At 33.7% G+C, this 13918-nt stretch overlaps 1 protein-coding gene across 2 annotated transcripts in view; it reads right to left on the bottom strand.

Moving 5' to 3' along the window:
- ZFC3H1 (zinc finger C3H1-type containing) overlaps positions 1–13918 on the bottom strand; it is a 47269-nt gene that overhangs the window by 24453 nt on the left and 8898 nt on the right. Inside the window, exons 3-11 of one of the 2 annotated variants that reach the window (XM_082418860.1) lie at positions 11309–11373; positions 8559–8757; positions 8085–8308; positions 6251–6374; positions 3973–4070; positions 2430–2639; positions 2065–2229; positions 997–1134; positions 256–377 (exon numbers count right to left, since the gene is read on the bottom strand). In XM_082418860.1, coding sequence (XP_082274986.1) covers positions 256–377; positions 997–1134; positions 2065–2229; positions 2430–2639; positions 3973–4070; positions 6251–6374; positions 8085–8308; positions 8559–8757; positions 11309–11373 — 1345 coding nt within the window. The remainder of the gene's footprint in view (positions 1–255; positions 378–996; positions 1135–2064; positions 2230–2429; positions 2640–3972; positions 4071–6250; positions 6375–8084; positions 8309–8558; positions 8758–11308; positions 11374–13918) is intronic. The other variant, XM_082418861.1, reaches the window with a different exon arrangement.

Below are 13918 nucleotides of genomic sequence, written 5' to 3'. Positions count from 1 at the left end.
TTCAAAGCTGATAGTGTAGTTCTCCTTTGTAACAGCTTTTATCTTTTTCTAAGCTGTTTATACCTCGGTGCATCACTGCCTTCAAGTTTATAGATGATCATCTGGCTCCCCCTCCTGTGCAAGTTCTAAAAACATTAACTCTTCATCTTGGATAAAAATCAACATCTTCATTTCCCAATGCCAATAAACTGTATACAGATTAAGCACCGAAAACAGCACACACCTTTAAAGCTAATGACATAAAATGCCACTTACTTGGCAATCTCTTCCTTTAACAATCTATATTCAATCTTCTTTTCTTCAGGCAAAGCTTCAGGTGTTCGCATGGGATCATTTTCTTTTTCAGATTTTGGAGGTACTTTCGGTTTTGAAGCTTGCTAGAAAACATTTGAAGTCAACCAGATCAAAAGCTTTTATAATCCCACACTAAGATCTGTATTTTACATTATCCAGTGCACATTTATATATTTAGAAATAAATAAATATCTTCATCATTATTTTCTATTCCATTTAAAAAAACACAATGCTGGTCGTTAACCACCAAATTAATTGTACAATCCCAGTAAGCAGTCAAGACTTATGGTTTGAAAATAATTGAACTATTTCATATCTAAGCAACTGTTGCAATTAGGAATAGGGATAAAAGTTGTATTTAGGTGATACACTTCAATAAAAAAACTATTTTCTGGTAATATAACAAAATTCCAAAACAATAAATTTCCTTAGTACAGAGGACAATTACCCACACAATTTTACTATTTTGAAAAAAGGGACAGTCAACTGGAAACAAAAATAAAAGGGTTTTTTTAATAGTTAAATCTACCTAAATTTATACACGCTTCATTATATAAACTCCTAATAATACAAATACTTAAAATATTTCTGTAATTCGATATATTAAAAATCTAAACCTCTAAGGTCTAATTTCCAGGAAAAACAAACACACTTTAATGATTGTCAATAAATCTTCTTTTCACCTCTCATTACTGCACTTACCTCGGCAGTTCGCCTTGCTTCTTTAATCATGGACTCCAATCCACCGAAAACACTACTGGTTGACTTGGACGCCTCTCCATCAGATTCACTGTCGTCGGAATCATTTAGGGTTACAACCACTGATTTATGCTTTGGAAGCTGCAAAGACAATCTATTTGTTATTCCTGATAACAAAACTATCTCTATCCTTTTCTTGGCTCTACCACAATTAGCTTCATGACCTTGAACAAGTCACTTTATCTGTATGAATTTAAATTCATAAAAATAATGGGTTTCAAGCAGACAGTCTATGGTTCCTCCTGTTTATATTGTATTAATTGACTTACTTTGTCCCACTCCACAGATACTGGTTATATCCAAAAACATAAAAATATTCTATTGATTATATTCTCAGTCTCTCTAGATACTACTATCATCATTTTCTTCATTAAGTCTTATTTTCTCCAACTTTCTATAAAGAACCATAATGCAGTCTAAATTAACCTTTTAAAGCCAAAGAAAAAATTAATAATTCTACATTATTATTAACAAAACTTTTTGGCTTTTGTGCTTATATATGGAGGATAAGTTTACCGAACAGAGGCAAGATTTCAACTTGGCTTTGCTCCTTTTATTTTACTTTAAAGCCATTAGAAAACAAGGTAGAAATAAATTGTCATTTCAATCTCCTTAATAAACATTGAAAAACATCGTAAGTTCTTCCATTATAGTATAGTCATTAATTGAAAAATTATGAGCAAAGATGGGAGAAATAAAAAATATATATAATTTGCTAAAACTGACTAGACAGAAAATCTAAATGGACCAACTTATATGGAACAAAAACTGAGGAAATGGCAAAAAATACCACCCTGAGGAAAATAATGCTTCCCCAAAAATATTATCATGAACTCTACCAGTTTTCAAGTGAAGAAGCTGCTCCCATTTCACTATTAATAAACAAAAAATAATACATATATGTTTGTATATAATAAACTAGGAGTTAGGGAATAGGACAGCAAAACTGCAGACAAATTTCTCACAAGCTGTTTAAATAACAATAAGACTAATTATTTTGTTTGTTTTTACCGAGATCACAGTTCGTGGAAGACGAGGTCCTCTGTGAAACTTTGGGTTCTGTATCCTAGGCTGAGATACTGTATTAATACTGACTATGGATAGATTGCTTCTTGGCACAGGCTGTGAACTGTTCAGAACTGGAGGTGAAGGCGGGTCACTATTACTGGATGTTTCCTAAAGAAGAAAGAGACAGATATGAAGCAATTTTAAATGAAAAGAAATTTCTGTCACCTTTAAAGGTCTTGAGCAAAGTAGTATCAGACTTATCCCCACTTTACTGAAAAGCCCAATGAATCCCAAACTAGCAGAGAGAAGTAGGGCTACCTAAAACTAAGCTCAATAGCACCACCTAGAGGTTCAGGTACCTAAATTACCTCTGGCTTGAAAGCTCTTTTATTCGCTAGAGATTTAAGTAGCTCTTCTCGAAGCAGCATTTCTTCCTCTTCTTCCTCATCTGCAAAAGGTGGTTTTGGAGGCTGTTCTGGATCTTCAGGTGGAAGAGGTGGTAAAGGTGGTAGAGGAGGTAGAGGTTCAAGAGAAACACACAAGCCTTCCACATAAGGCTGGCTCAAAGGTGGTATTGACTAGTTGTTTTTAAAAAAGAATAAATAATAATTACTATGCAAATTTTACCCATTCCAAGTGTTTATCTTTAGAGTAACATTAAATTAGACAAAGGTAAACAGGTTATTACTTTACTGTAAGCATAAGTGAACTAAGAATACTGGAAATCTCAAAACTAACCAAATCCAATATTCAGCCATAAAAAAGTATAATTTTTACAAAAAAATAAAAATCAACAACATTTGAAACATTTAATTTATAAACTTCAAGATAGAGAAATCAAACTTTACAGTGTCTATCTCCCTAGATGACTACCTGAAACAAACAGATAACAAAAAATCAGATACATACGACACTAAAGTAAAAATCAAAACTTAGGAACCAAAGGGATTCTGGGTGGGAGTAGTCTAGAGTATCTCAAGAATTAATTGTAAAGAAGAGTCACCACTACCCTCATAAAATCCTTGTGAAATGGCTTCTTAGAGATTATCTATAAAGACAATTTTACCCAAATCCCAGAATTTGCACAAATTTTTGCTTCAAAGACCTTCCAGTATTTCCCTTGGCATATAAAACAATTCAAGGAAGAAAGAAAAAATGTTTCTCTCTCACTCTCTGCTCTAATATTCCCCTCATCTTCAACTTCCTAGCAGGACACCATATATCTACCTAGGAACTGTGAAATGGCAAGGTCCCCACTAACCTATTAAGAGAGATCCAGTGTGACCTCTACCACTAACCTATTAAGAGAGATCCAGTGTGACCTCTAGGTTCTCTCATCTGAAATAACTTCAGAAATTTTACTTTGTGATCCCCCACTTCCTTTTTTTTTTTTCTTTCTTTTTTTTAACAGGGGACTGACAGTTCTTTCAAAAGGTAGGGAAAAGAAATTAAGTTGCATAGACAATGCTTTTCTTTTACTGAATTTTCAAATTAAAAGTAACTATTTAATCAAAAGAGGAGAAAGGAAAAAAGTTTCTAGAAGCACCTTAATGCACTTAAATCCCAATTCCCCCTAAAAAAATCCAAAACAATAGATAATTCTTACTCTGCTTTGGAATACATTTTCTGAGGAACAAAGAGAAGAAAGAAGGAAACATACTAAGTACTGAAAGAAAGTCAACATGAGATTAAAAATTAGCTACGAAAAAATCTACCAAATGGATAGCCTGCCAATAACTAATCAACTGTTTATTCCATAGATTTCATAGCTATTAATTCTGATAAGCAATTTTGATTTTATGCTCTCTTCAAACTTAACTATTAATTAATTACATGCCAGCTTTTCAAAATAAATTAGAAAAGACATAAGGCTACAAAATTTTCATAGAAATCATATCAATTCTCACTTACAGAAACCTGAGGTGGTGGAGGCAAAGAAACAGATGGTGCCGGAGAAAAATACCCCAATGAACATTCAGAGAAGAATGGTGGTTGCACTGGTGAAGGAGCTGTAAAAAAAATTTTTACAAGAGTTTAATAATAGATATATTTCAACAGGAATAAATTAAATTTATGATATTTTTGAAGAAATACAATTGCATCTAAGTAAAGTACAAGTGAGATTTTATTAATCTCCAATAAAATATTTAACCTCCATGAGACCACCTCCATCTATTTAAAATTGTCCTTATATCATTACAAACTCAGCCATCCACTTAAGCTGATATTTAGTCCCTCAGAACTCTCTACTTTGTTCTACTTTTCACCTAGTAGTGGTAACAGGGAATAGAGCAGGAAAGGCTAGAAACACTTTTTTTGGGGGGGGAAATAAACATACTTTTTAAGAAATAATAAAACAAAAAATTCCCCTGAATCTGCCAAAGTGTCCTAACCAAAGGAAAACAGTGATGTGGTGACTCCATTCCTCCCTTCGTGTGGAGAAAAGTTAAGAAATGGACTATTTAAATTGGATAGAAAGCAAACAGGACTAGGAATGGAAAGAATTACCCATTGTATAGAAAGCAAACAGGACTAGGAATGGAAAGAATTACCCATTGTATTTAATTATTAAAGTGTACACTTTTTCACATTTTAATAATTCTGGGGACTTCCCTGGTGGTCAGGCAGCTAAGACTCCCAATGCAGGGGGCCTGGGTTTGATCCCTGGTCAGGGAACTAGATCCCACATGCCACAACGAAGAGTTTGCATGCCGCAACTAGAAGATTCCACATGCCGCAACTAAGACCCGACGCAGCCAAATAAATAAATAAATAAATATTAATAATTCTGAAATAGTTACTGATGCATCTCAGTTAAATTGTTAGCATTTCTTCCTTGGCAGCAGCTAAAAATATTGATAATTGCACATTTTACTGTCAGTCGTTCCTTTAGACTCACTGAAATCTGGCAGATTCAAAGACTACTCTTGCTACTCAATAACCATACAACCTTAGGGAAAACTAACATTTCTTTGTCCCCGTTGTCTCTCAAGTCAATATGGATATTAGCCACATGCCTTATACGGGGCTGACTTGTGGCCCAAATGATGCCATTTGACTATACACTGACTTTAGAACACTTTACTTCTTAAAAACATAAATATTTGTAATGAATATGGCAAAAAGTTAAAATTTACAAAACTGAGTAGAGTACATTCTCTGTATAATAATTTCTTATAAAATTCTTTTAAGAGGGTAGATCATAAAATTATTTTATAGAAAGAGTAATAATAATATTGTCAATACTTGGAAACTACAATGAATCATCTCCAAGAACCTGGAAATATGAAAATTAAAGATTGACCAAAGAGAATTAAACTATGAAATCAAAATATAAGATTATTAAATATGAACCAAAACATAGTAACCTGAAAATGAGCACTTTTATTAACATTACCAAATCATACAGATTTTGCCTTCTCTCTAGGCATACTAAAGTAGAATTCTAGTTTAATTTGGTCTCACAATATGACCACTGGAAGAAAAACACTGATCATGTGGCCTTGCAGGTAAGTATTCTAGTTCCTAGAACACCAACTGCATTTGGTTGTCTGCCTCAGTTTTATGTGTGTTAATTAGTAAGAGAACAGGTCTCTCACAGCTGATCACCACTGAATATCAACTAAAGCAAGCCTCTAGCCCGCAAGGATGGTCATACCCTAAAATGTGCAATCTAACTGAGGTACAGCCCTAACGGTTCTAACCAGCTGATCCTAAGACACCACTAGTATAGTATCACTTTCCATCTCCTTATTCCTACAGAGTATCATCAGTGGAAGGAGGAAGGAAGTCTAAAATCAAGAAAGATCCCCCCCCCTTTTTTTAACTAAAGCGAAGAATGCCTTAGATACAAAGATACTTAAGAAAGCAAAGGTTTGTTTATTTGTTTTTTAAACAGTGTTCTCACCTTTCCCACAATCTTCACTTTTTAGATCACATAGTTAACAATAGAACACTGCCTTCTTATTAAAATGCTATATAGAATGAAATACTTAGAAATATAGGTTAATATTACACATTTGAGGTTTGCTCTTGAAGTATTTATAACACCAAATAATGTCTATGGTTGTACAACCCACCAGCAAATCTCACTTTCATTACACATTTCTTTCAAGGTTTTGGGTAGCTTTGTGACCATTTTCTACTTAATAATTGTGAATATGCAAATGTTTTAAGGTTTAGCTCATACCTGGAGAATTGGTTTCACTATCTGTATCCATAGCAACTTCTTCATAGTTATCATATTGATAAATGCCTCCTCCACTATCAGTAGGTTGCTTATCTAAGGATCGTCTCAGGTCAGGATCTGAAGACTAATTACACAAGATTTTTTTTTAGTTTCACAACATTTTCTGTCTTAAGCTTTTCTTAGGCTAGAAATTACAAAACAATTAATAGTTATCTTTTATGTAGAACAGTATCAAAAATCATGATTATCCAGTTAGAACTGCCTATCACATCTGATTGGGGAAATTCAACATACATGACAGGTACACTGTGGTTGACATTTTACAACTGTCAGAAAATGAAACTAGCAAGTACTATATATACAGATGAAATCTCCCAGAGTGAGCTGAGCCACTAAATAGTCAGCTATTCCTCTAGAAAATAAGATGACCCCCAAGCTCATAAATACTAATGGCCTCTCTCTGTAAGCTAAGAAACAGATAAATGAATTCAAGTTTTATGTAATCAAAACTATATTTAGAATATTGCCCAAATAATCCATTAACATTTTAGTTATGAATAAACTAATGATAACTGAAAACTAAAAACTCTTGGTCATATGCTCGTATGTTTTCTTTTCTTTTCTTTTTTTTTTTTTTTACTTCTTACAATGTTCCACTCGGAGACAGTTTATAACAAATTGAAAACTAGCAAAAACTATCCAGATGGATATTAAGAGTAACATACAACTATCAATACAATACTTCTCTAAAAAAAGATTCTATCAAAGTGCTTTCTGGAAGTTCAAAGTATGAATACTTATATATTCCTTACTTAAGCAAACCTAACTCTTGACTTCCTACAATTAAAGAGCTCTTATTCTTTAATATCCCTCTATTCTTTAATAATACACTCACGAGTGTATGAGACTACTCATGAGTGTATTATTAAAGCTCAGAATTCTGAAATTTGTCACTGCTAATAGCACTAGATCAGTATTAAATCTCCAGTTTACTTCCTAACACCATCCATAAAAGACAATGAGGGCTTCCCTGGTGGCGCAGTGCTTGAGAATTCGCCTGCCAATGCAGGGGACACGGGTTCGAGCCCTGGTCTGGGAAGATCCCACACGCCGCGGAGCGACTGGGCCCATGAGCCACAACTACTGAGCCTGCGCGTCTGGAGCCTGTGCTCTGCAACAAGAGAGGCCATGATAGTGAGAGGCCCGCGCACCGTGATGAAGAGTGGCCCCCACTTGCCGCAACTAGAGAAAGCCCTCGCACAGAAACAAAGACCCAACACAGCCATAAATAAATAAATTAATTAATTAAAAAAAAAAAAGACAATGACTCAGTCATTATCAATGACTTATACATAATAAAGGCTCACAAATGCTTGATAACTAAAGTCACATGCACTAACGCTATTACTATATGATGATTTAACTTTCTTTAAAATAGTCCATATCAATTAATCATGACACATTTCTAATTCTACATTACTAAAAAATGGAAAACTAATAGGGAACAGTCATTTTAAGAATAAGTCCTCACTACAACTCAGTAATGTTACTTTCTTCTAAACAGAAAATGACAAAAAAAGTCAAAAGGAAGCTTTTCTAACCATAATATTATATTAGTCTTTCATTTTTTCTATTTCTAATATCTATAACTATAAAAACGACTCATTCTCAATTATAATCTACCTTCCCTTCTTCCCAAGAGTTATTTATATAATGAGCTCTATCAAACAAAAGGACTTAATACTTTTTCTTAGTTGACTGAATTTATGAAATAAGACTATAAGGACAGTTAAATTTGAGTAATATTTTGATTTTGTATTTTTGAACTCCTTACTTTACTCCTTGATCTCCTCTTTCCACCAACCAATTTCATGAATCGATTGTATTGCTCTTCCTGATTTGAGAGATCTCGAATTTTTCTGATTTCTTCTTCTCTTTTCCTTCTCTCTTCTTCTTCAGCTTGTTTCCGTTGATCCTCTTCTTTCTGTCTTTCCTGTTCTTTTTGTTGTTGTAGTTTCTTCCATGCCTTTGTTTGCTGCTTCCTCAATGCTTGTTTAGCTTTAAATAAAAAATACAGAAACATCAGTATCTAGTAGAGTTAGAATTTTCTAGAAGATACAAGAAAATAAGAGCTTTAACAATTTTTTTTTCATTATTAAGTCATATATACAGCTGCTCCTCTATGTTCATTTATATAGGATTATCCTTTAGTCAGGATATAATTCTCAGCTCAAAACTTTCTGAATTAAAATCTAAAAACCATACTGATATAGGAAATCAATTAAAAGAATTTAACAGAAATGATCACCTGTAGTGCTAACTTTTTTGGCCGAATGTGTTTTTGTACTGGTTTTAACTTTTTGCTGTACAGTTTTCATCTTAGTCAGCTTTTCTTTGCTTTCTTTCATCACCTGCTGTTCTTTTTGTTGCCATTTTTTACTGGCGGACTGAAGAGCCAAAAGACGAAGCTGCAATTCAGATAGCTCCTCTTCATCTTCACCAAGCTTCTTTAAAAAAGAAACAGTTGCCATTTAAAAATTCCATTATTTGACTTTAAACATATTACCAAGTCAAATCTTTTATAAGATCAGTTAGTTAGTTTTAAGGCAAATACTTAAATGGTAAATATTAATACAAATAAAATAAGGAAACTGAATAACTTACCATAGCCCTATACTCTAATTCAGTCCCTGTAATACAAACAGAAGATCAATCTGTAGAGGGTGTATGTGTATATGTAAGTGTGAAGGGTTATAAGGGGAGGGTACAACTGATGATGAAAAAAAAAAAAGTTAAGGGTTAGAGACGGCATTTAACTGCCTCCCAAACAGGAGTAGCAATCTCATGGCAGTGAATGCAAGAAGAAATCAACCCAGGGGAGGTAAGGAATGAAGAACGAAGTGGTTCCATAATCATGTGAGGTTACTAGCCTTACAAGTACTACACAGAACAAGCACAGTGAATGTCAAGATTCAAATTTGCAAACTTTTAAAAATATATATTTTATAAATCTTTAAATCAGTTTTAAAGGAAGAAATATGTAAAGATTTGCTTATATTTGAGCATTCCATGTTCTAAAGCTACAGATATTTATCTGAATATTGAAAATATTTTGAACACCCAAGACTTCTTCAGGGAAGCTAAAACAGGAAAACAGGTTAGGAACAAATGTTTGAGAACTTTTTTCCAATTGAAGTAACTTCTTAAATTTTTCACTCTACTTTTTTTGAGTTAATTTTTAAAATTATTCTATTATGTACATTTTAGCTAAAATATAACTGAAAATGTCAGGCAACCTAAGCAGAGGTTCTAAATTGGAGTCCATGAGACTTTAGTGGGAGGGAAATAAGGGGTCCTTTGGCATCCCCACTCCTTGAAGTTAAACACAAAGCTGTATATGTTTTTCCTTTATGTGTGTATATGGAAAAGGAGGGGCGACTCAAAAGATGCTAAGACTCAAAAAGGTTAAGGCTCGCTTATCCAGTAACTTTCCCATATCGGTGAATTGTAGTTACATTTTTTAAATCCAATAAATTATTTAATTCTCAAACATTAAAAAAAAAAAAACCAGTGGATCCTACCTAGTAGTTTAACCTTATATAGACTATTATAAATCTCTAATTAAACTACCAACACATATTTCAGTACTTCAGTTTACCCAAGCCAGGATATAGTTTAGTTACCCTTTCCTTTTTTTGGGAAATATATGTAACAAATGAGCTTAAAAATTATCATGAGTCTTTTTTACTCTAAGTCACTTAAACATATCAAATTCTACTGCTTGGTACTGAAGACCTACAGCCATGCTATCCAAAAATGGGACCAACAAGCCATGTATGGCTATTTAAATTTAACTAAAATTGAATAACAACTTTATTTCCTCAGCCACACTAGTCACATTCCAAGTGCTTAATAGCCACATGTGGCTAATAGCTACCATATTGGAGAGTGCAGGTATAGAACATTTCCATTATTGTAGAAAATTCTATTGGACAGTGCTGATCCAGAGCTTAAGTAAAATAAAGCTATCATTACTGTTCCACTGTGACTTAAAAGTCTTTGATTATCTTTTGCTACTAACCCTTTTGGAATGAAAGAGACCACTGATTCTGTCATTCAACTATATGCTACTTAAAGCAGCTACTTGATCAGCAAGAGCACTGAGCCTCATTCAAACTCCTTGTTCTGATGCCTAAGTCCTATGTAACTTTAGGCAAATCACTTAATCTATGCACATGAATCTTAGTTCATCTGTAAGAGAGATGTCAACCTACCTACGGAGTTATGGTTATGATATTCAAAACCATACACATATAAACGCACGCACGTGTGTGTGCACATGCGTGTGTATCTATTATATTATCATCCTTAAATTCAGGACCCTCTCTTTCCTAAAGCTTCTAGGCTCTTTGCATCATTTCAGTCTACCCATAAAAAGCAACTGAAATCTTAACAGAAGAAACTGCAGATATTTCAGATCTCTAATTCAACAAACAAAAGGCTTGGGCCAGTGAGTACCTATTACACGTCGAACACAGTGCTTGATGCTCTTGTACTTTATCCTGCTGAACCTCACAACAACCCAGAGAACAGATGACATTAAACTCATTTTGTAGAAAAGAAAACAGAGGCAAGCAAAGGCTAAACAGCTTACACAAGGATCACTCAGCTAATAAGAGGAGCTAGAATTGGATACCACGTCAAGGTTTGTCTAACTCCAAAGCTTTCTCACACAGCATAATCCCCCAAAATTAGGAAAAGAAAATCTGTGGAGGAAAACTAGAAGTTTCAAAAACCAAAAAAGCAAAAACATTATCTATAGATACATATAACATTTCAATTAAATGTAATCAAATTGAACCCAGTGGAGATACTCCAAGATGTCTCTCCAGATTTTCTTATCTTTAAGGCTTATATCCAAATGAAGGTATAGCAATGATGAAAAAAAAAAAAAAATGAGTGAAAAACAAGACAGAATTTCCCTTCCAAAAGAACAGAGTAAAGCAGTGCAAGAATCAGTCTTACAGAGATATCCAATCTCACAAAGCAATATCTTACCTTTTCAGATAGAATATCTGAGGCACTAATTCTTCTCGTTACATTTTGTTCCTTATCTTCTAATCCTTTAAAATAAAACAGCATACTTTGAATGCTTTAAAAGATGGCCACAATCAATTTAAAATAAAACGCTACATGATATTTACTAGTATTTATTTTAAATGGTCTCATTAAAGGGTCTCATTTTCTCAATCTCTCAACCAAAAGAAAAGAATGTTGTTAGAGAGAATGAAAATCTGAACAAACTTTCCACATCAGCCTCATTTCTGAAAGTTACAATGCAAAAACAATTCAAAATATTAAATTATAAATTAAAACTGCACTATGGTAAGAATGACTTCTGAACTAAAAATAATTATTTCAAATAAGAACAGAATTTATAGAGTAGATAGACAAGAAACAAAGCTTCATTACTGAATAGATAGTACACAGAAAAGAATATGTGATGATTAATTCAGACCTCAAAAGTTGAAATGAATTCAACATTTAGAGATTGTATTGGATTTATTCATTAAAGAAATGTCTTCGGGACTTGGCCAAAAAGTAGAAAAAAGAAAAAAAAAAGAAATGTCCTCCATTTATTCAGAAAAGCATCAGCAGAAGTAGGTTAAGTATCAACCAAATTAAGTCCTTCCACACATTTTCCAGAATTCTAGCCTTGGGCCCAGATTTCTAACTAAGCTACTACAAAATCTTATGTATATATTATCTAATCTATGACAGCTCTACAAATTACACAATAAACTTACAGTACATATATAAGAGTACTGAGAGAGGCACTTTCATAGCTAAGTTAAAAACTAAGAAAATCTTTCCTCAAGATGACACAAGTGAATTTGCAAAGCTAGGATTCAAACTAAGTCTAAACTCCAAGCCTAGTTTTTTTTTTCCATAATACCACTGCCAGTATTCCAAATATCTTAATTTGATTGCTCAAGAAGACCTACTGGTAAAAGAATAGCCAACTTATTCAATACATAGAAAAATTATTATATCAAGTACCCTAGAAAAAGTAAATGCAAGGCAATCACCAAACTTTGAGTTAGGTCAGTTCTGCCATAAGGCTTGTTTTGGAAATATGAATTTGTTGCAACATGATTGATATATTAGAAAATAATCTGAGGACAACACAAACTTCACATTTGCTTACGTACAATTTGCGTCCAAGAAACACTAAAAGAATGCAGAAAGCTGCACCCAGGTGATCCATGTAGGAATATAGAAATCCCACACATGGTGATCAATTTACCAGCTACTTCAGTTCACTGTGTGTGCACACCCATCCCCATCTGGTGTGGCAACTTACTGTTCAATTTCAAATAACCTTCCTTGCTCTACTTCACAGTAACTCATAAGCTGCAGATCTACTTCCACAAGCACGTTTTAGGTCTTTTCCAAGGTAAAGTGACATATTTATTGTAGTATTTCAAGCATTTTTACCCATTTAATGTGTAAACCTGCATTACCGTTTTTATTAGATTCCAATCTTTTTTCATGTGCCACTGACAAGATTTTTGAGTGTTGTTTTCCCTAACACCATTTGCCCCTAAGCCCTGTGCTTTTTATTGTGCAATTCTGCAGTGTAGTGATTTCCAGGAATGCATATGTCACCTTATAACAAAACTGACCATACTTCAAAGAATAAGAGAATAGTAATAACTATTAGACAAAAATGAACAAGGAAAAAAAACAAAGACAGACTTTCCACAATAAATGTAGAAAGAACTTTTCTCCTATACTATGAGTCATTAGTCATGAGAGACCATTAGTTAATGAGGCTCTCTTTCGTCTATAAAAGGTGGCAGCACCTCCCTTTAAGGGAGCATAGAGGCAACTATCCACTAAGCTGGCAGATACCTAATGAGCACAATGTAACCTGAAAAACAAGCACAAACCGTAAATTTCAGACCATAAATCTAACTTTACACAAAGATTAATAAAAGCAGGTTATGATTTAATTGACCAAACATGTAGTTTGGTCCTTCTGTCCTACCACTGTCATGGATCTCTATAAAAATATTTCTATTTCAATTCTTACTCAATACTTCCAAAATGAAAATTGGTCTTGTGCAGTCATGCAGTATTTTTAAAATTATTACCTGAAATTCTAAACTGAGCTAGAGACAGGATATAAGTGGTAGCTAAAACCATAATAACTGAGAACACCCAAGGAGAAGAGAACAGTGAGGACATCAACAGTTAAGAAGTTACAAAGGAAAAGTATTTTTTTTTAAAAAAAGGAAAATCAGAAAATTGTAAGAAACTACTGATGTGTACAGTAGCACAGAAATCCCAAAATTTCAGGATTAGTGAGAAAAACATCACTGAATATAACAGATATGTCTACTCCCTACAGGATACTCTCAACAAAGCAGCAGTGATCCTTTGAGAATTTAAAACGAATTATGCCAATCCTTTGCTCAAAACCCTGCAACAGCTCCTATTTCACTCAGAATAAAAACCATCCTACAAAATACTACATGATCTGTCCCAACCCGTTATCTCTGACCTCTTCTCTCCCACTACTCATTCCCCATCACTCTCTCTTCTTTAGTGGCACTGGTTTCCCTGTTATTCCACAAATATGCCAGTACCCTTCTGCCTAAGGGT

The sequence above is a fragment of the Balaenoptera physalus genome, assembly GCF_965194825.1.
Source record: "Balaenoptera physalus genome assembly, chromosome: 13".
NCBI lineage: Eukaryota > Metazoa > Chordata > Mammalia > Artiodactyla > Balaenopteridae > Balaenoptera > Balaenoptera physalus.
This window is presented reverse-complemented; position numbering and strand designations above follow the sequence as displayed.